The sequence below is a fragment of the Trachurus japonicus genome, chromosome 24 (assembly GCF_045865225.1).
Source record: "Trachurus japonicus isolate A0001 chromosome 24, Traja_1.0".
Taxonomy (NCBI): domain Eukaryota; kingdom Metazoa; phylum Chordata; class Actinopteri; order Carangiformes; family Carangidae; genus Trachurus; species Trachurus japonicus.
In genome coordinates, this window is record NC_140930.1 from 20,084,342 (window position 1) to 20,105,816 (window position 21,475).

At 40.9% G+C, this 21,475-nt stretch overlaps 1 protein-coding gene across 3 annotated transcripts in view; it reads right to left on the reverse strand.

Moving 5' to 3' along the window:
- ankrd6b (ankyrin repeat domain 6b) overlaps positions 1–21,475 on the reverse strand; it is a 41,782-nt gene that overhangs the window by 5,475 nt on the left and 14,832 nt on the right. For 2 of the 3 annotated variants that reach the window (XM_085770552.1, XM_085770551.1), the window contains exons 3-13: positions 14,838–14,936; positions 13,172–13,270; positions 12,276–12,374; positions 11,879–11,977; positions 10,490–10,588; positions 10,022–10,120; positions 6,729–6,806; positions 5,312–5,416; positions 2,988–3,101; positions 2,659–2,829; positions 1,371–1,523 (exon numbers count right to left, since the gene is read on the reverse strand). In XM_085770552.1, coding sequence (XP_085626678.1) covers positions 1,371–1,523; positions 2,659–2,829; positions 2,988–3,101; positions 5,312–5,416; positions 6,729–6,806; positions 10,022–10,120; positions 10,490–10,588; positions 11,879–11,977; positions 12,276–12,374; positions 13,172–13,270; positions 14,838–14,936 — 1,215 coding nt within the window. Of the gene's footprint in view, positions 1–1,370; positions 1,524–2,658; positions 2,830–2,987; positions 3,102–5,311; positions 5,417–6,728; positions 6,807–10,021; positions 10,121–10,489; positions 10,589–11,878; positions 11,978–12,275; positions 12,375–13,171; positions 13,271–14,377; positions 14,664–14,837; positions 14,937–21,475 lie in introns of those variants that run through there. The other variant, XM_085770553.1, reaches the window with a different exon arrangement.

A 21,475-nucleotide genomic window follows, 5' to 3' on the forward strand; every position in this document is an offset into this window, starting at 1 on the left:
GAGCATCCTCTTTTACACTTCAGGCTGCTGCTGCTGCTGAGATACTTGTCCTTCTGTCAGGTCGTCCCATCTCTGAAGTTGACTTTTGAAGCTCTGTGAGATTGTTGAGTTCATGGTCACATCCCTGATCGGGTCTTTTCTTGTCTGGTTACTCTAGGAACAGTCCTGGCTCCTAACATCTTCCACTTCACAGTTACTGAAGCCAGTGAGCATGTTGGTAGTTTCTCTCAGTTCCCACCTAGTGTGTGTGTGTGTGTGTGTGTGTGTAACGTTGATGCTGCGTGTGTGTGAGAGCGTCCTTCCAGCACACGGCTTTATCAACCAGGTTTAAAATAAACATCTTTTTTGTTTTGCCGATCCTCAGTCTAAGACATGTTTACCTTATGTTTCACCTTGAGCTCGCATACCTTCTTCTGTTGTTTTCACTGATAATGAATTCCTGCCTACTCTAACTATTGTGTTTTCTCAAGCAGCAGCGATGCTCAGAGTCCACGCATGAACGACTGATAGAAGCTTTTATCTCAAGCGCCTTACTGTATTGTGGGAGAATGTATTATGCATGGAAGAAATGAGGCCAGAGTCCCTGTACTGTCACTGCAATGTCTCACCCTGTAAAATTACACAGTGAAGTGAACCCCCAAAACATGCGCTGGCGGAGCTGTGTTGTTTCTGTTCAGCAACACGATAACAATGGGGCTTTTGTAGATGCCAACTGAACTCTATGTGACTCTGAAAACCCATGCTGGTGAGACTCAGATATTTACATTAAGTGTGTTGAGGGTCTGGTGTCCATCAGAATCACTCCCATGACCTGCATGGTAATATAAACTTCCACTAAAAACAGATTAAAAAAAAGAAGCTATCCTCTGTTGGCTAGCTCTACAAAAATATGATGCCAGGACTGCATGTAGTTTTCTCTGCCACTGCGATGTGGTTTCCTGTTGGGAGTGTCACTTGTGTTTGTAATGCAAAAGATTATAATGTGTTCTCTTAGCAGTTACGCAGCCTGGACAATACTCAGTACCAGAGAGTGACAAAGCTGGATAGCACACTGACTTCAATACAAAAATAAGTGATAGAAATAGAAGCAAAGCAACAGTTCCCATTGACCTGGCTCTCCACCACCAAAGACAGCTCATGGCTCGTTGAAAACTAAACTGTAAAAGTGCTGCTCAGACTCTTTTCTTCCACGTCTCATTACTATCTTTCTGTAAGGTGATGAAAAATCCTTGGAGGCAACAGGAGTGAGGCTATAGAGACACCTGTATGTGTCATGAAATTAAATTAGAAGTCTCTGTAAACATTTTAGGAAGGACAAACTGCAGTTGATTATGAGGAAGCACGTGATTCGAGCCGCATGTTTGTGTTACCTGGTGTTTGTTCTTGCGGTCCAGCTGCCCCATCTTGCTGTTCATCAGGTCTTGGACGGTGTGGATCTCGGTCTTCATCTCCTCCTTGGTGGCCTCCAGCTGGTTCTCCAATTTACTGATGAGAGGTTCACAGCGGCAGCCGTTCAGAGGAGCCTACGACACAGTCAGCAGTTAAACAGTGTTTGTCCATATTTACAGAGGGGCCACATGATGCAGGGGTTATAAAAGGAAATACATAAAAATAGGCTAATCATATTCAGGTAACTCTGACCAGGTTAAGGTCAAAGCTAAAAATGTTCCTTTTTTACACTGCCTACTCCACCCTGTAAGGACTACCATCTTATTCTTCAAATGGATTCTAAATCATTTGAAACATTTTTAAATCTTTACATCTCTTTTCTGCACTTAATTCATTATTTTTATGGTGAATTTAAAATAGTAAACTATTTAGTGTTAATTTCCCCTTTTATATCTTATATCTTTTATTGTTAATGTGTATCTTTTATTATGGTTTATATTCTACTGTTCTGTAAAGCACTCAACATATAAAGCAGCCTTGCTGTGAATGGCTCTGCTAAAACAGGATTATTATAAGCAGGAATATTGGTAATATTTGATACATGACTTGTTCTGTTCATCAAAGTCAAAAAGTAAGTTGATTTGATGTTGATGTTGGTTTCTCCATTTTTTAGAAAATGTTCTATAACACAACATATTGCTATGTAAAACTGTGATTACTGTGACAGCAGATTTCGTTTATACTGCCGACAAATAGCTGCTGAAACAATTTCAACACTGCTGACAGCTGCAGCAGATAAAGCTGTGACTGGCTACAGTTTACAGTTTAGGTTTGTCTTATCAGGCTCATGGTGGGAAAGTTTAGAAGAGCTCTCTGCTATCAGACTGGTTGTGACTCTGTTGTGGCTCTGAACAGACTGAAACTCTGACTGTTTCCGCTATGTGAATTTGTATTTTTAATGGGATTAGTCATAGGGGTCACTAAAATGTAGAAATAATGAGTTTAGTATAAAAAGCTGAAATCTAAGCACTAGGAAATCTTAATTTACAAGACACATGTAGAGTAGTTATAATTAGCATCAAATAAACGATGCAAATGTATGTTGCCCTTTGGTAATTGGCAGAAGGCTCAGTAAATCTCTCTGTAGCTGTTCAGCTGCAGCCAATCATTTGCATATCTAAAGAATGAATTTACAGAACACATAACTGAGACACCATGTGAATGATAGCCTTTATTTGGATTCAGGGGGTGTTTGTACACTGACAGTACCTGCATAATCTTGCCATCCTTGCCTCGGTACAGTGTGTAGAGCTGATAGGCTTTAAAGTTGTGTGGGGGGATGGTCGATTGAGGGTCGACTCCTCGTAGTTTACTCTTCCTCTTGTGAAGGGCTTCGCTGTGCCTGGTCTCTCTGCGGCGGAGTGGCTCGGACATAAACGGCTGCAACAGCAGCAGCACCTCAGATTAGTAGTTACTCCATTTTTACGTACATTTGACAATATCAGAGATGGGAGACTCATCGTTCTGCCCAGTTCAGATCATCTGAGCAGCAGCGTCCATCCTCTTATTACCTCAGACATACAGATACAGCGACCTACCTTTTCTTTCTGCTTCCTGTTCTTTCCCCTTCTGGTGTTTGACTCTGTCACCTCAGTGTGTTTGCAGGCAGCCTGATCGCTGCTCTGGGTGTCATCTGCAGCAGATGCATTGTCCTACAGGAAACAGGAAGAAGGAGAGGTTCAGAAGTGCAATTACCTGGAAATGTTTCAATACTCAGGAAAATGAAGAATCTTAAAAATGTAAACGATCCTCCCATAAACACTAAAAGATAATTATTTCTGCTTTCCACCATTCAAATGAGGGAAGTCACAAAAGACTCCTATTGTTCCAGTCATATTTACTTTTTCTCCAACCTGTGGTGGAAATTTTCTATTCTGTCCTATTCTGAGAAATTTTAACCAATTGTACCTTGGTATGGTGAACCTTCTGTTTTAGGTGAAGGTAACAGGATGAACTCTGTGTAACCTTCTCTGAGACTGATCTAGGTTGTAAATTCCTAAAGTTAAAGGGATAGTTCACCCAAAATTCAAATTTCACTCATTATCTACTCACCCTCATTTCGACTAAGAGCTGTGAGAATTTTCAGAGTCCTCCGCGCTTTCTCTGAGTTACAGGGGGGGTCTGCGCAGCAGTATTTGTCCATATAATGGTTGTCAATGGATACCAACTTTCTTCGTCCAAAAAGACACACCAAAAAACATCCAAATACCTCCATACTGCTTGTCTGTAATGTCCCTCTTGTATTGAAGCCCCAACATGAGAAATTGTTCCGCCAGTCAGACACAGGAAGAGCAGTGAACTGAGACACTGGGAGCTTCCGCCTCAAACAAGATTAAAATATATACTTATTTAATTTTTTTCTGAACAATTTCTCATGTTGGGGCTTCAATACAAGAGGGACATTACAGACGAGCACTATGGAGGTATTTGGATGTCTTTTTGGACAAAGAAAAGTGGTATCCATTCACAACCATTATACAGTATGGACAAATACTACTGCGCAGACTCCCCGTAACTCAGAGAAGGCACGGAGGACTCACAGCTATTAGTTGACATGTTGACTTGTATTTTGACTCTCCTCAAGCAGGCCTAAAAATTTCCACAACAAACCTTTTCAACCAGAGACTCACCTTAAAGAGGAACTATGCAAGTCTGGTCGCTTTTCTGCTGTTTTGCTAACCCTCTGCCTGGCCATGTTCTTTTTTTTTTTTTAACGAAGTCGGTGAAAAATCAATCCATGGATAACGTTATATAACACATACGATGTTACGACATGTATATCTGCGTAGTCTTGAAGCAGAAGTAAGCAATCCGGTCGTTTTGGCTAACTTTTGTCAGCCGACGGAGTTAGCAGCCCCCGCCCTCGTCATGGATCTATTGGTCCTCGTCCCTACGTCACCACATTCACGCGCATCCCTTGGCTGCAAACACAGCCCTTCATGCTGTTCTCTCTCCTCATTGGATAAAGGTTGTAGGATACAAGGAAAGTTTTCTCCTTGGCTTACAGCAGAGCAGAGTGACTGACAGACCCGTGTTTCAGACCAAACACTCTATATAAGTGATTGCTGTCGGAAGATATAACTATTTAAGACTTATATTAACACAAACATTCCGCTTACTTCTGCTTTAACTGTCATAAACAAAAGATTACGGATTATGGAGTGTGTTTGTGTCACGGTGCTGCAGAGACGAGAGCTGGAACACCGGGGCGGCGGCCAAGTACTACACTGATGTTGCAAGGTTGGTTTTCAACCATGAGACGCCAGGTGGAAGGCAGAGAGCCTCCATTCTCACTCGCAACAAGTCACAAGTCATGTAGTTAACTATCACAATTACTCCGGAGCTTTTTAGTTAAAGCAGACGTAAGCGGAATATTTGTGTTAATATAAGTCTTAAATAGTTATATCTTCCGACGGCAATCACTTATATAGAGTGTTTGGTCTGAAACACGGGTCTGTCAGTCACTCTGCTCTGCTGTAAGCCGAGGAGAAAACTTTCCTTGTATCCTACAACCTTTATCCAATGAGGAGAGAGAGCAGCATAAAGGGGCGGTCCTCTCTGTGTGTGCAGCCAAGGGATGCGCGTGAATGTGGTGACGTAGGGACGAGGACCAATAGATCCATGACGAGGGCGGGGACTGCTAACTCCATCAGCTGACAGGAAGTTAGCCAAAGCGACCGGACCGCTTACTTCTGCTTTAAGTAGTTAGTAAAAATATAGCATAGCCACGGGAGAAATCCTGCTTAGTTCCTCTTTAAGTGGCAGAAAGTGGCATTAAAAGTGTGTCTGACAATTATTTAAATAAAATCTCATTTTAATTATGAATTCTATTGTTAACCTGACACAATAGTCTAGTTCCTACCTTGCAGGGCAGCATCTCATCCCTGGGAACTGACTGTGCTCTGCCCTCTGCCTTCAGCTTGTCTCTCCTCTTCCTCACACTCCTGCCACGCACAAAGCTCTGCACCTGCACACACACACACACACACATAATTGTAAACACAACAGGCATCATAATGCATTATCAGCAAATAAATAGACTAGAGGATAATTACTCCCTGGAAGTAAACATTCATTTTTATTAAAGGTGTACAGAAATGGCCGTTTGTCGCGCCGAGTTGTCACGAGCTGCAACACGAGTTTACCCGAGTAAGGAAAATGAATTTGATTGGTCGTTATCGAGCGGGCGGGATATTCAAAGTTTGGGGCGAGACCGAGCTCCGTGTGTGTGTGCGTGTCTCAGACGTTTGAATGACGGATTACGGATCCAATATCAGTGGCTAGTGAATCGTGTACAGGCTGACGTATAATCCGTGCGCCTGCATTATCCAATACGAAAAAAAAAACTACACTAAAATACACACTTTCATCGCGGATTTACTCAAAAATAGAATTTTGCACAAAGTTTGGCCTACATCGTCTGATAGATGAGTTATTACACTAATTTTATGACCCAGAGTGGGCTCAAATTCAATTTTCTTTTCTATACACCTTTAACAGTAACACACTGAAGGTCATTGCATTGGTCAAATAACTTTGACGGGATAGTTTGTGACATTTAATCTGTTATTGTTTATAATTTTATTGCTCCATGTTTCAGTATAAATTAAATAAAGTCTCTTTTTTCAGAGCAATAGCAGACTGGAGCTGGGCAGTCAGGAATGTGCAGAGAAATACAATTCCTGAGAAGCTACTTGTATGGACAGAGGACTCAATCTCTAATCTTCTACAATCGCTACAAGATTTTCCTTTCAGGGCTATTTATGATTGTATTATGAGAAATAATTTCAGATTATCATTCCTACAAGTTTTATCCAGGTATTACTAACAGTATGTGCATAGTCTAATCTGTGGTGTCTCCTGGTGTCATGATACAGGTTAAAACACCAGTTAATATTTCTCTAATGCAACAGGAAATGAGTCCAAGAGACTGAGGAGTGCCTCTTCACACAACATATCCCATATCATTTATATATAAGAACTATAAATGCAATAAAGTGGCATATGCATTTAGTAATTTTCCAGATTTGAGTCTGAATTCATGAGTCTAAGAGATACGTGACCTGATCATGTAATCATTAGAATCTATAAAGATTAAATAGTTAGTCAATGGGATTTGTGAAAATACAGTATAAGATGAAAAGGGAAAGACAAACACTTAACGGGTCGCAAAGCCTTTATAGTCATAATAAAAAAGGGCAATATATAGCAAAAATGTGATCACAAAAATGTTTGAATTTTCTTTATGGCTGCCTGGATAAGTCAGTTAGTGGTTTCACCTGGGGGGCTTTGGTTAAGAGCAGAGCTACATCTGGATTATTATGTTCTCTGGCCTGGTCCAGAGCGGTTTCACCTGCCTGTAGAGACACACACAGTGCAAGAGAGAGAGAGAGAGAGAGTGAAAACACAACTCATAGGAACTGGAATTTAAAAACTCAAAAACAGTGGCAGAAATCTGGAACAAACTTATATTTTATTGCTCTTTTATTGCTGATTCCAGGTAAAACTAACTCAACATGTCCTTTATGCTGTTACCTCAGTAAATTCAGGCTTAAACAACTGCAAACCACTATTTGAGTAAATCTCTGTAAATGAAGTTTATACTTTTCTTCCACTTTGCTGCCCTTTAAACTTTTTTCAATGAATTCAACACACCTTGCACAGGAATTTCAAATTAAAAGTCTAAAAGCAGCTCAATAACACCTCTTTCCCTTTAGGGAAGAGAAGATATAGGTGTGTAGGTGAAAAATATGAGACAGAAGCGCTGAGTACCACAGACTAACATAAGTTATACTAAACTTATGTTAACTTGAATGACTACAAAATGAAAAAATAGCAAACAGGGAAGTATGTAGGGAATCATACGCAGTATTTGTGTTGAAATAGTCATAATAGTCAGTAAAAGTGTCCTGTGCTGCTGTACTGATGGAGCTTCCCCCGGTCCACCAGACTGCTGGGGGGTTGGGCGTGAAGAAGAAGTTACGAAAACATTGAAGAAATGAAAAAACATCACCAACATTCATAATCATCAACATTCATCAACAGCCTTAGTACCTGGAGGAGCAACGGGCTTCACTAACTAACTATAGTGAAACTTGTGTAAACTTGAGCGACCTATGGACGCTGGATGGAAAGTTGAGTGCTGTTTATACAGTAGTTAACCAGCATAAAATCATCATAGGTCTTTAATATTACCCAAATAATTTCCTAAGTAATTTTCAAGCAGTGATCTATTGCCTCTTCCACTGGGTGCTTTTGCCAAATGCAGGTGAAAATGGGTCATTCTATCACAGACTTGAAAGACTCAAAGTAAAATTTGGAACTATGATTTTAAAACTGGAAAAACAGTATTCAATCATTTGAAAATAATGTTGAGAATATAATTACCTGATTCTTGTCTGTTTTGAAACAAACTGATAACAAGTTTTGAAAGACCAGACTAGTCTGGGTAGGAGCTCAGTGATCATCAATCTGACTTTTCATAGAGTCTAAGTGAATTATCAATCAGGAGGCAAAAGGTGGTCACACTCAATGTCAATCAATCCACTTGGTATTGATTAACTATTGAAATGCACAATGCCTAAAATTGTACCTAAACTATGTGGCCTTTTCTGGTGTAAAGTTAGCATTACAAAATGTGGCTTTTCCCCGAGAAGATGGTGTGGTCTTTTTGTCTGTTCTGTCCAGATCTATTTATTCAGCTGCTTTAAACTAACAGGACACAGCACCCAAACAGTGCAGGGCCAAATAGGTAATTGTATTAAATCAAATTCACACAAACATTACCCTGTTACTAAGACGTCTGTTTTGAAGATTACAAAGGACATGAGCTCCTGCTCTGACCTCTGGCCAGACACAGCTGCTCCCGTCTACTGCTGCAATGGGACTTTGCTGAATCTAGTGTTCCTTACTTCAAGAGACAGCTCCTGAGTTTGACTGTGACATGAAAACATGTAGGGCTCATGAACACCAGCCACTATGGTGCATATTTAGTGTAGTGCTGATGCCTCATTGGCTATATACACATCCTTTAACTGACTGTACTTGTACACACAGGTGGAGATGGGACTTTACATTTCATTTTGCACTAAGAAATTAACTGTTATTGTAGCATTTGCATTTATCAGTAGTCATATAAAAAAAACCTGGGTTGTTTTTTTCTGTCAGGGACTTAATCCGTACAAAAGACCTTTTACTTAATGAAATTAGTTTTTAAATATTTATATAATGTTCCATTTATTACAAAAACTGCATGAACATTTTACAACCTAGGTTATAATTTATACAACATTTGTATCAGGCTTTTAAAAGAAGTGTGAATAATTGATTCACTAACATCCTAATGTTCGGTTGGAGGTTTATCCTCTGTGACACAGCACACTCTGGCCTTTAATTGGTTCCCACAGTTCAGTACAAAACATGGCTGCCCCTAAATGACTTTTAAAATGCCCACATGGTTTAACAGACGTTGTCCATTAAACATTGCTTAAATGTATTACATTATGTATTGAGGGGCTCAGAAACTTTAAGTATAACAATTAGAAAGTTAGCAGGTTTTGAACAAAACACTACAGCTTCAGTGCCATGAACAGCGTGACAGGGACATTTACAAAACAAATATTACAACACATTTGATATTATATGACTAATACCATATAGTCCACTTGTAACAATTTCATTCAAGCTATGGATTTCTTGAGTTAGGGAACTTTTGTCTCACCAGACCAGATATTTGAAAAAATAACAATTGATGCTTTAACACAAGATATTGCTGTAAAATTAGCCTTTTTTTATCATCTATTACAATAACTGGCATCACATTCAATGAAAACATTTCTTTAAGTGATTTATAACCTGTACGCATTCAGTGCGAAACCCCAGGCAGGTGAGGTCAGGAGAGGTTATGTATTACTGTATGTTCACCTCTGGAGGACCTCACCTCACAAACAGACAACCTGGGTTATAATTTATACAACACAGTGTGAAAGCAGCACAGTGCATCAACATTCTTTGGCCTTGGCTACTTAATGCTATAAATTCTCTGAAAATCCCATGATGCAACACTGAAAGAGTGGATCTGTCTCTGACAAGACACTATTAAATTTTGCAGGACAGATTTGAATTGAGTTTCTAGGTAATCAGTTGAAAAAAAGTGAGTTTATGTGCATTTCCATCCACTATTGCTATGAGAACAGTACGAGTTGGTTGGTTATGATATGGTTTCAAAACTGACAACACAAGCGAAGCAGTTATATAAGACATTCAGTCATATTCTCCAATGCCTGAATCCAGTTTTCTAATTTAAAAACCACAAATTATGCTTTCAATCTTAATTTTCAACCTCTCAAATCTTATTTTTAAGGGTATGAAATGTGATCCCAATTTCACCTCATGCTAGTGCAGCTTAAAACAGACGACAGGAAGCTGGGGCAGCTGCTCTGAGAATCCCTCAAGAGGAGACTGGTAACACAACAGAAATGTGTGCTGACTTGAAGATGAAGAAAAGGCAAAGTGAGTGCACAAACACTTCCTCTGAGCATTAATGATGTAGAAAGAAGCTGCGGGCACTCACATTGTTGCAGATGCGGCTGTCTCCACCCGCCTCCAGCAGTAGACGTACTGTTTTCTTATGATTCAGAGCAGCTGCTACATGGAGCGGTGTGTCCCCGGCCTGCGCACACACACACACACACACAGCAAGAAACGGTGGTATGAGGATGGATCCTATAGAGAGCTCCAAGACTTTGGCTGCTTGGTGCCACCTCTATTTTTATACATTATCTAGATGCTGTTATTTAACTGCATAATCTACAATTAATCAGAACAAATTAGATCAAACATATTTTAAATATCTGTCTTCTTATATGTGTCACAACAAGTGAATTAAAAACACACCAGCCACTTTTATTAGCCATATATGATATATCGAAAAAGCTCCTATTCAAAGATTCTTAACTGCACAATAACCAGACAGGATTTTTCAGCACTGAGCTGGTGGCAAATTATCTTTTTTTTTTTTTTTGCCAAGTCAGTAACTCACCAGGTTCTTCTCTGAAACAGAGCAAAAGGCTCCCAGTAGGATGCGGATCACAGCCACATGGTTGTAGCGGGCTGCCACATGCAGACATGTGTCCCCTCCCTGAAAAATAAAACAGAGGGATCAGCAACTTTTCAAGAATTTGATTACAGTTTTTCTCAAAGATGTATTTCAGCATGTTGTAGAACTATACAAGGGACACGAAAACTATTTTCTATCTGGATTCTGTGTATTTTATGACGAACATTTGGCTGATACAGAGGCAGAACAACTATCAAACTAAAATAGTAATGAAAGACTGACAGTATTATGCCTACATACTATTTCAGTACCATTACCAGTCCCATCGCTCTCTACGATTCTATCTAAATAAAGGCAAAATGCCCCCCCAAAAATAACATAATAACATATTAAACGATAAGGGGGATTTTAAAAACACTAGCGCTACATAAACCACCAGCATCTTAAATGTCTTTATATTTTTTCTTTTGTTTATTGTCAAGCAACAAAACACCAAAGCAAACTCCTCATATCTGAAAACCTACTGATGGATAAACCCAAGCTGCCAGCTGTCTTCACTACGAGCTCCTTAGTTTGCCTCAGGCGATTACAGTGAAAAGCATCTAGTGCAGCAGACAATGTCATTTTTTCACTAGGATACTTCAGTTAGTGATACAATTATGAAATTTTGTGTATACCTTCTCCATAGACTAATTTAAAGAAATTCCTGGGTGTCCACTCAAAATTTCAAAATGTTTCAATATGGCCTCCAGTCAAGGTTATAGCGAAGGACATACTTGTCAAGGTATAGGTCTGGAGCAGCTGTGGCTCACATTTTACATTTGGGTTGTGTATGGGCTCAGGCAAATCTGCGCCAGCCAGAAGCAGAGAGTCCAGCTGAGTGGGGTTGGGAAAAGGTTGGTGAGGAATGGAAAGTCTTCTGGACAGCCAGCTTCCCCATTGCAAAGAGTTTTGAACAATTCACTAAATGTGGCTGCAAGTCTGCCTGTTGTGGCAGATGCAAATGCTACAGGCTTGGAATGGCATAAGCTTTATGCAGCTGCAAATGTGAGGTGTAGTAGCCTCTGGAATGAGCGCTTCTTATCTTTTTTTTTGTCAAGTATTTGTTCCTAATGTCAGTGTCAACATCATGACCACATATTATAAAAAATTCAGCACTGAAAGCGTCTAAAATTAAAATATTGAAATTTTACGTGGACACCCAAACTTTTCAAAAGAGTGGGTTATAGTGAGCACTTGTGCCAATTTTCATGTTTGTATCACAAACTGAAGTATTTTTTACCCTTATCTGCTCTTCTAATCGCTCATCTGAACACGACCAAGTGATGTTTAAATGTACTATACTGAAGACAAAGAGGAGAAAGATCTCACGTGGTTCTTGCTGTCAGGCCTGGAGCCGCCCAGGAGCAGAACCTTGGAGCTCTGCGTGTGACCGTTCTGACAGGCGAGGTGGAGAGCCGTGTTCCCCGCCTGGAGAAGAGGGAGGATGTCGTGAGAGTCAGGGTGTATTTGGTTTTTGTTTTGTTTTTATTTGATCTGTTCACATCAGATCAAGTAGAAAAACAATGTTTTTTTGTTTATTTGTAAGAGGAAGAATGTGTTATTTCTACTTTTAAAAAGTCTGAATGGGTTATGCTGAGCTCTGCAATTGCTTTATTTTGTGATGAATGGCTCTAGTAAAAAGAATCTGAAGGAAGGATAATAGACTTGAGCAAACATATTTAATCAGTGCTGTGGTCCAAATCCAGGCTCTGTGCTGTGGAATCACCTTGTTCTTTGCATGCACATTGGCTCCAGCTTTCACCAGCAGTTTGACAGACTGGCTGAAGCCATGCCAGGACACTTCATGGAGAGCAGTGTTGCCATCCTGACAGGACAAAAAAGACAAAAAGCCACATTAATGACAGCAACCTCGAGGCTGATGCACTGGACCAAACATAAATCTTTGAGAAACTTTGAGTCTCCTCTCTAATATATTTTAGAAAGCAATTTATTTTCTATGGAGGAAGTGCATTTCCACTGAGCTGGTCCATGCTGCTGGTTGTGAAATGGAGTGGGGAATGTTTTCTTCACAGTTTGGCTCATTAATACCAATCAATCACCGTTTTGAATGCCACAGTCTTGCTGGCCATGTTGATCCCTCTACAGCCACACCTCATGATCTTCTGATGGCCAATTACAGCAGGATAATGCTATTTTTCAATTAAATCTTTGTTTATCCAAAGTTATACTGTATGTGTGAAGAGAGAAAAACATGCTGTGTGAAGTCTTTAGTAATGGCTAAAATTGTTTTGTGAGGTCACACTGATCTTCACCTTTCACCTTTGATCATCAAATTCTGATCAGTTTATTGTTGAATGTTTGTGCCAAATTTGAAGAGGTTCCGTCAAAGCGTTACTGACACATGCATATGGACAGACAACCGGAAAACAATATGCCCCTGGCTCTGTCTGCCATTGGCAAGGATGCAGAAATATGAGTGTTTATGGTCATAATCTCTATTTCTGACTGTGTTTTTGATCAAGCTGTCTCACACACTGTATTCATGGGAGAATGAGCAGATTACAGACAGATTAATGATCATCAGATGGTTTATCGTGGCTTTGAAATTCCCCTTCACTCTGCCTGACTTTAACAGAGGTACCACCAGCTTTTGAACTGCACCTTGTCCTGTCGGTCCAGTGCACACCCTTCCTGGATGAGAGCGCTAATAGCGTCACTGTTTCCCACCACGGCAGCCCGGTGTAACGCCGTCTGCTCCCCCTGTCAACAAAAACACAGAGACACACACACCCCTGACAAACAATCCACATCGACAGTGGGCAGCAGGGCAAGGAAACAGTGTACAAAACAAACAGAAGAACCTTGGAGCTCCAATGCAACATATTTATCATATCATTTACAGTTCTCTTGCTGGATCATTTCATGCCACAAATATTCAAAACTTAATTATTTTCTAGATTCATTGAATATGAAAATGCAATTTGCTGTTGGAAAATGCTCTTGTAAAGAAATAGTTTGGTTATTGGGGATTTATGTTTACTACCTCTGACTGAAATTTGTGAAACACGTGGATAAATGAATGAAATATGCTGAATGACGGTATTTAATTGGAGGAATATGTGGTCTGTGTGCTTTAAGGTGCATGTTTCCAAAGTCTAAATTTACACATAAACAGTTTTTTCGCCATTTCCTGGCAAATACGCCTCTCCCTTTTTCCGAGGGTGAGACGAGACTAATCTCATCTGTGTATTCAAACTGTAGACATCACTACCAATATCAAATTAAGATAGTCTGACTCGTTCTTTATAAAAATCCCCCAAAACCAACTATGCCTTTACATGCTCGCAGTTTATTTAACTCTTAATAAGCACAGCAGGTATCCCCAATCTCAGCAGATTTAATGAAGCAATAATGATGTTAAAATGATCCCAGTGTAGCAGTTATAGAGACCACAGCGGTTCATCTGTAACTGCTCTATTTGCTGTTAAGAGTCCACTGTGGTCTGTATAACCACATGAAAGCAAATAAGTGTACAGTCCCAGGGAAAAAAAGGTGCATTTCACATTTAACTAAGCCATAAATGGAATTCCCGCACAGAGAGCAGATTAGTGGTGAATGAGGTTTAGTAAGCCAGGTTTGACATGAGAGCGCTGGAGGAGCGATGAGCGGTGGTTTCCGCAAGAGACAGGGGGAGAAGCAGGAATGAAAGAAGGAGGGGGGGCGGAGGGGTCAATGAATCCAAGCTGGACCAGAACTGAGCAACAGCAGGAGCAGCAGCAGCAGCACTGGATGAGCAGCGTTTCTCCAGGGAAGGAAGGATGAGGGAACAGATTTGCGCTGCCTCAGTAGGAGCAGGTTTTGGCTAACCTCCTTCACTCTCTCTGATCCTCCGGGCTCTTCCCCAGCCCTTCTCCACTGTCTTCTCCCCTCCTGCTTCTCCTCCTCCTGCCTCAGTCTGCACCTCCTGCTCCCTCCACTCCTGGAGGATGTACTGCGGCCTGTTGCAGAGCTCACTGACCACAGAGAGTGAATTTGGCGGTGCCAGAGATCGGGGTTATCGCTATCTGTGAGGAAGGGGGACTTGCATCCTGAAGGAATGCCCACAAGCGGGAAGTCCAAGGAGTCCCACTCAAGGCCACTAGAGGTCATTAGGCTACAGTTTGTGTTAAAATTGAGAAATTAAATACTAAAAAAATGATTATTCCAACTTAAGAGAGGTGAAAGCAAAAAAGAGAAGCGGCTGCCGGTATCCATCAATCGGGGCTGCGGTGCAAGTCGGAGGTGGATGAGAATTGGAAACGCGGTCGACGAGGATGAGTCTACTCACATCGTCTTGGATGTCCAGGTCGCAGCCGGCTTTGAGTAGGATGCGCACAACCTCGATGTGGCCTTTATAGGCGGCCAAGTGCAGTGGGCTTCTGCCATACTGTGGACACAAAACACACAAACAACTTCACCTACTGAACAAAACACACAGGCAGCGCATGAAACATAAGCGCGCAAAGCCGATTATAAGACGTCATCATACTGTAGCTTTACCACACACAAAGTCACAATCCAGTGAGTCATACTGCTATTGCTGCAGTGCAAGTAACCGTGGTGATATCTGGTGGCCTGACTGAAGTCAGAGTACAATACATCTCAGTAATGAGTCGACTGAAAACAAACAGATCCTTAATCCTCGGTTTAAGAGAACAGTGCACAATCTGCACAGCTGTTCATGTTAGCTGGGGTGGAGGATAAACCCTGCATCCTGCCACCATAAGCATCTGTGGGTGGGCACTCAGGCAAAAAGGTGACTCCTCTTGTGGAGGTTTAAAGGATCTGTTCACCCAAATTACAAAAACCAATATTTTGTGCTTGCCGCCAGTTGGGTGTCTAGCCATGCAGACGACTTTGTTTAGGTTTGCCCCTCTGCAATGACTGCACTTAAAAACATCCCATTGTAACCTGTTGTATAGATCCAGCCCCCATTTCCTATGGGTGTGACAATGTGTGTTTTATTCAATGTCTGGTGGTGTGCACTGTGTGTTATATGTGTGACGGACTGTAAGAAAAAATGTGCTCTTGGGACATTAAAGGCATCTCTCTACAGTATTTTTCTTTTCAGGTGTCAAATTTCGTAATTTCATTAGTTGCTAAAAAATACAAAAAAAACAAACATAAAAAAACCTACGTATATCTTGCACAGTCTGTGAATTAGCGGATAAGAGTAAGCAGTGGCAAATTTAGAATTTAAAGTGAGGACATACTTGCAGACAAGATATGATAAAAGCTATTTATCTATTTATGATGTTTACATTTGAACATTTCTGTAGTAAGTACAGTATTAAGTTGATGCTCCTGAAGCATTCATATTGTATTTATTTAACTATTAAATGGGAAAAAATGTAAGAATACATCCTTCATCTTCCATCCTCCTCGCTATTAACTATTATACTGTATAAGGAACTGTTGTGAGTCGTTATTATCTTCAAATGGGGTGTTGTGATTGGTTACTGGCTTATTGCATTGCATTGCTAATAGCAAATGAGGCACAGTGTGTGCCACTTTTTAAATATTGAATTTAGAACTATGATTTTTAAATTCTCACACAAACAAAATCCCATCTGTCTCCACTGTATTGGGGGGAAAAAGTCAACCCCCAACACCCCCCCATATGTACCCATGACATGAAGGACATCAGGAACAGGAAATTTCTTTCACCCCCTCCAGACATCCTGACATTTTGAGCATTGCATGTTAACATCCAGCTCATTTCCGAGTTTAAATGAAGGTTGAGTGAATGAATGAATGACAGAGCAGGATGTAGCCAAATGCTCAAACTTCAAACACAAGATCCAGACAATCTCTTTTAATCTGTTATTATACTGAGTAAATACCATTTAATGACAGATCAAATGTGTTTCCCACACAACAGCACAAACCGCATTACACGCCAGGTATTATCTTGCCGTTTGAAGGTTTGTGCTTTTATTTGGGAGCGTCTCGGCTCTGCTCTGAATTCATGTGGTGCTGGGGTTGAGTTACACAGGGCCTGGCTTGGAGGGAAGCCACCAACCGAGCTCAGGTAAACAGCAGGCCTCAAGCTAGACGGCAGGCAGCCTCTGTTGTTTCCAGGCTGACTGAAGGTCTGTTCATGTCTCTGTGGGTTTTGTTTTGCAGCAAAAGCTAGTGTGGTGAGTTCATATGTTAATGCTCTATCGATACAATTCTTGTATCTCAATCATAAAGGGTAATGAATGATGATGATGATTACATTGAGCCTCTGCTGGCACTGCTATTGAAGAGACAAAAGAGAACAAAACATCATCATTCTTATCAAATTCATCAAAAGCCAAAGGGTTAATGACTTATTCTGATCAACAAAGAATAATACTTATCATGATCTGTTTTAATTCATACCTTTGAAAGTGCACATAAAAGAACTTTTAAATCAGTGACTGGTGTATTACTCATAGTTGATTAATCTCCATCAGGTTTCCATCCCATAGTTAGTCAACTGAACTGTAAAGTAATGAAAAGTACTTAAAATTGTCAGCACAATTCCCAAGTCTTTAAAGGCTTACAGTTATTGTGTCGGACGAGACGCAGCCAGTGACTGAAACTTGAGACATGAGACTTGTCCTGGTTCAGGGTCTGTGTGGGTGTGTACACACTGTGCTTAAATCCCACTCATTCTCGTAATAGTTTTGTTGCGAGTGGGTCAACTACTCACGGCTTCCTCCTTCTCACTTGTAAATGTAATGTCATGACCTCAGACTGAAGACACCTGTGCATGTGTGCCGGGCCTTTCATGACCAAACTCAAAGGGAACATTATCAAAACAATTGTACATAGGTTTGATGAAGTCTTACTTTTTATGGGTTATAGAGATTAGCACCGTGAGACATTGTTGAATGGAAAGCACCAGAAAAAGCAACAAATGGACTTTGACTCTAGATTATTCTCTTTTTTATCATATTATTTCCAAGGTTGAGAATGAAGCTACACGCCTGTTTAAAATATTTGCTGAAATGTACTGACTTGTTCACAGTGTGTTTCATTTGTTTTTCTACTTACAGATAAAATGTCAAATGAAAATCAAGCTGCTTCTCACACTGAGCAGCTGAAACAGTCAACCTCTGAACTCTCCAGATTGTAAAGCCGGGGTTGATCAGGAGCTAGAAGCTAAATCATCACTCTTCCTCCTCCTGTATTCATTACTAACCTCATCTAACGCCCCACTTAAGCCTTTTTGACTTCTTTTCTTTTCATCTGATTTATGTTTTTCTTTCTCAGCCCCATTCATCATATTATCCGTACATTCCTTTTTTCCTGAGCGGAGGAATGTTTCATATGAAACTCTACCCCCTTTATCCCAGATTAAGCTTTCATAATGGCGCCTTGCCAAAACACCCAAATACAGCTAGTTGAGACACAATCATGGGAGCGAGCAGCAGCAGCACATGTAATATTATTCTAGCTGTTACAATATGATGCCATGTGTTCATGTTCCCATGGAAAATTGGTTTGCATACAGAATAAAGCATGAATAGTTGTCAGCACTGGGCCACGGGCTTTACATAAGGTCTTCTTTATTTCAGGGCGTTTGACAGACAGAGAACCTCATTAAAATAATGATTTTAATTCAATCAACACAGAATTTAAACTCCTTCCTAATTCCAGAAAAAAACCCTTCACGTGTCTGGAGAAGCATATTTATGACGGCCACCGAGAAGAGAGTGTAGACTGTAAAGATAAACAATGTGCAGCTTTGATCTACACTGTACCATGATAGTCTAAGTTTCTCCATTATGGTAACTGCTGCTTTCCATCAAACTGTCATAATAATTGCTGCCATTAAGATGCACAACACCATTCGTTAGGCTATACAATCAAGTTTTTACATTTTATATCATTAGAGTCCGGGCAGCTAAGCTTCTTCTACTTCTTCTTTCTTCTTCTTCCGAGGAAATCATACTTCCCATGGGTGAAAACTCACCAAACTTTACAGAAATGTCCGACCCCATGCCAGATTTACTCAACAATATTTTGGAGTCATGGTTGATGAAGTTTGGCAAATATCAGAATTTTATCTCAAAAACTCAATTTTCTAGAACATTTTGAATTCTACTCTCATGGGAACAACTGCAGTCAATGTAAGTGGTATTTTTAAACATCAGATTTTCTCTTGTGAAGCAAAACACTTATCGCTAAAAACCAACATTTCTATGCTGTTAAGATGCAATTTATGTATTATCAGATTTTTATTTAGATATTAGAATTTGTGACATTTTGACCTTTTTTGAAATCTGCCTTGACACTTGCTGCTCAATGACAGTGGTCTTTGGTTCCAGAGGTTGCGGCTTCAATCCTCAACTGGTGCAAATTGAACATTATAAGGTCAAGGGATGGCACAATCAGGTTTTTTTCGCTGCTGCTGCAACCAATACCAACCATGTGTTCATGAGATTAGCCACCACAATACTGATCATTTTTGACAAGGACTGTGTATAGCAAACACACTTCCGTATAACACAGTGTAAAAGTGCCGGACACAAAATGATGAATCTGACCAGCTAGTCAACGGCTTTCTCTACTTGATAGGTGATGAAGCTCTGTGCTGTGGAGACAGAGCTGAGATTTGACACCCATCTGTGAAAAGGGATCCCCTGCCTGTTCTCACTGAACCTCATCTAACATCCAGGCCGTTTCACAGATGAGCATTAGCACTAACTCGCACAAGAGGGGGGGATTACATCATGTCTTGGTAAACAACCTTTGAACTCTGATGTGTTTACAGGGAATGTGAGAGCTGGGACGAAAGAATAAAGCAAAGCCTCAGGGGACTTTGTTGCCTGATTGTGTGTCTATCTGTCTGTCACTGTGTGTGTGTGTGTGTGTGTGTGTGTGTGTGTGTGTGTGTGTGTGTGTGTGTGTGTGTGTGTGTGTGTGCGTGTGGCGCTGGGACTAAGAGCTGTGTCAGTGTGATCAACCTGGCCACACACAGCAGTTCAGCTGTGATGCTGTTAAACATCTGGGTTCATACAAAACACTGGCCACTTCTGGTAAGGGTTACTCAGCATGGACAATGTACACTGGGTAAATTCACAGTCAGCTAAATCTGAGTTCCCTTCACTCTGGGTTGATGAGATGAGATAATCCAGGAGGTGAAAATGAGCTCATGATCGTACAGTAGAACTGAGCAAAGAAAATTTATTATCAACCCTAACCAAAAAGTTACCCTGATACCCAGGAGGGCTGTACAAGAAATATTTTTTCCAATTACAATTTATATGATACATTTCCCTGTACACACTACACAATAATCATGTTTATGATTTTTGCCATAATCAAACAGCCTTACTACCTGCCAATAGGGCACATTTTTAAAGCCATGTAACTCTTGTTGTTTGCAAAGAAAAGTCCACGAATCCAAGCAAGTTCCAACACAGATATCTAGAGAAATGTATGATCTCCTCACTGATATCGTACTAACATCACAGTCGTGCACTGTCAAGGCTCAGCAGCTCCAGTGCTGCTAAACGTTTTCACGCTCTGTTTTGTATCCGACCGATTTAGGCCATGCAAATGAGCCAGAAGCAAAACACACTTCACTGTGACTGATCCAATATCTTTTTTCACACACTGAAAACGTAACCCCCGAGCAGGGGCAGGGCCTGACTAGCAGGCAGGACTGAGGATGCCAACAGCAGATTCCAGTGCAACAGTCATGTGGTTTTTTGGGTTTTTTTACACCCACCATCTTCACAACCACCTCCTGACAAGTCTGCTGCAATTAATTAATATGCAGCTTCTTTCTTCAAAACAGGACTGACTGTGCAGTGAAAGGGAAATCTGACCAATGACTCAGGAAGACTCACTAACCAAAAACACAAACCAAAAGGCTCTCCCCCTGCTATTTTCACTAGACCATGAGTCACACAACTCCACAATGGAAGTAAAATGACACCCTGAACACCAAGACACTATAATACAGGCCACTGACAAGACAGATAAAGTCAGTGAGTCAAATTGGACAAACCTGTTGCTTCACTATGAGCATCATGATCAACAAACGCCACCAAAAACTGCCCAAAAAGGAATACGTAGTGGTCACCATCATATACAATGACAAACCAGTAGGATAAGGGTGATTTAAAGGGATAGTTGACCCAAAATTCAAATTTCACTCATTATCCACTCACCCTCATGTCGACTAAGAGCTGTGAGAATTTTCAGAGTCCTCCGTGCCTTCTCTGAGTTACGGGGGGGGTCCGCGCAGCAGTATTTGTCCATATAATGGTTGTGAATGGATACCACTTTTCTTCGTCCAAAAAGACACACCAAAAAACATCCAAATACCTCCATACTGCTCGTCTGTAATGTCCCTCTTGTATTGAAGCCCCGACATGAGAAATTGTTCCGAAAAAAATTAAATACCGTATTTTCCGGACTATATGTCGCACCGGAGTATTAGTCGCATCTGTCAAAAAATACGTCATGAAGAGGAAAAAAACATATATAAGTCGCACCGGTTTATAAGTCGCATTTATTTTTCAAACATTTAATTAATAGCCGGGTCTCATATAATGGCCGGGGCTTTGTTTACACTTACGGCCGACGCAAAATAGCCTACTACAGACAGGGTCAAAAAAGAAAAAAAAAAACTCCGTCGCCTGGAGCAAACTGATGATGATATGATCAGAAACTCTTTGTGGACTGTCTGTGAAGACGGACGGGGGTGAAGCCGACCTCTCCTCTGCTTCAGAGAGGGACAGCCCTGCACTGTCGGACCTCGGTCTCTGCTCCGTGTCCGGAGCCCGGTCGGGACCGTAGCAGAGAAGACGGGCCGCAGAACACGCTGTGAAAATACTCTGAATTGACTGGGAGTGACGCGCTACGGCGCAACGGAGACAGGTCCGACAGCGCAGCGAGGAGAACAGCACGTGAGGAAGATGAAGATGAGCTACTGAATGAGGA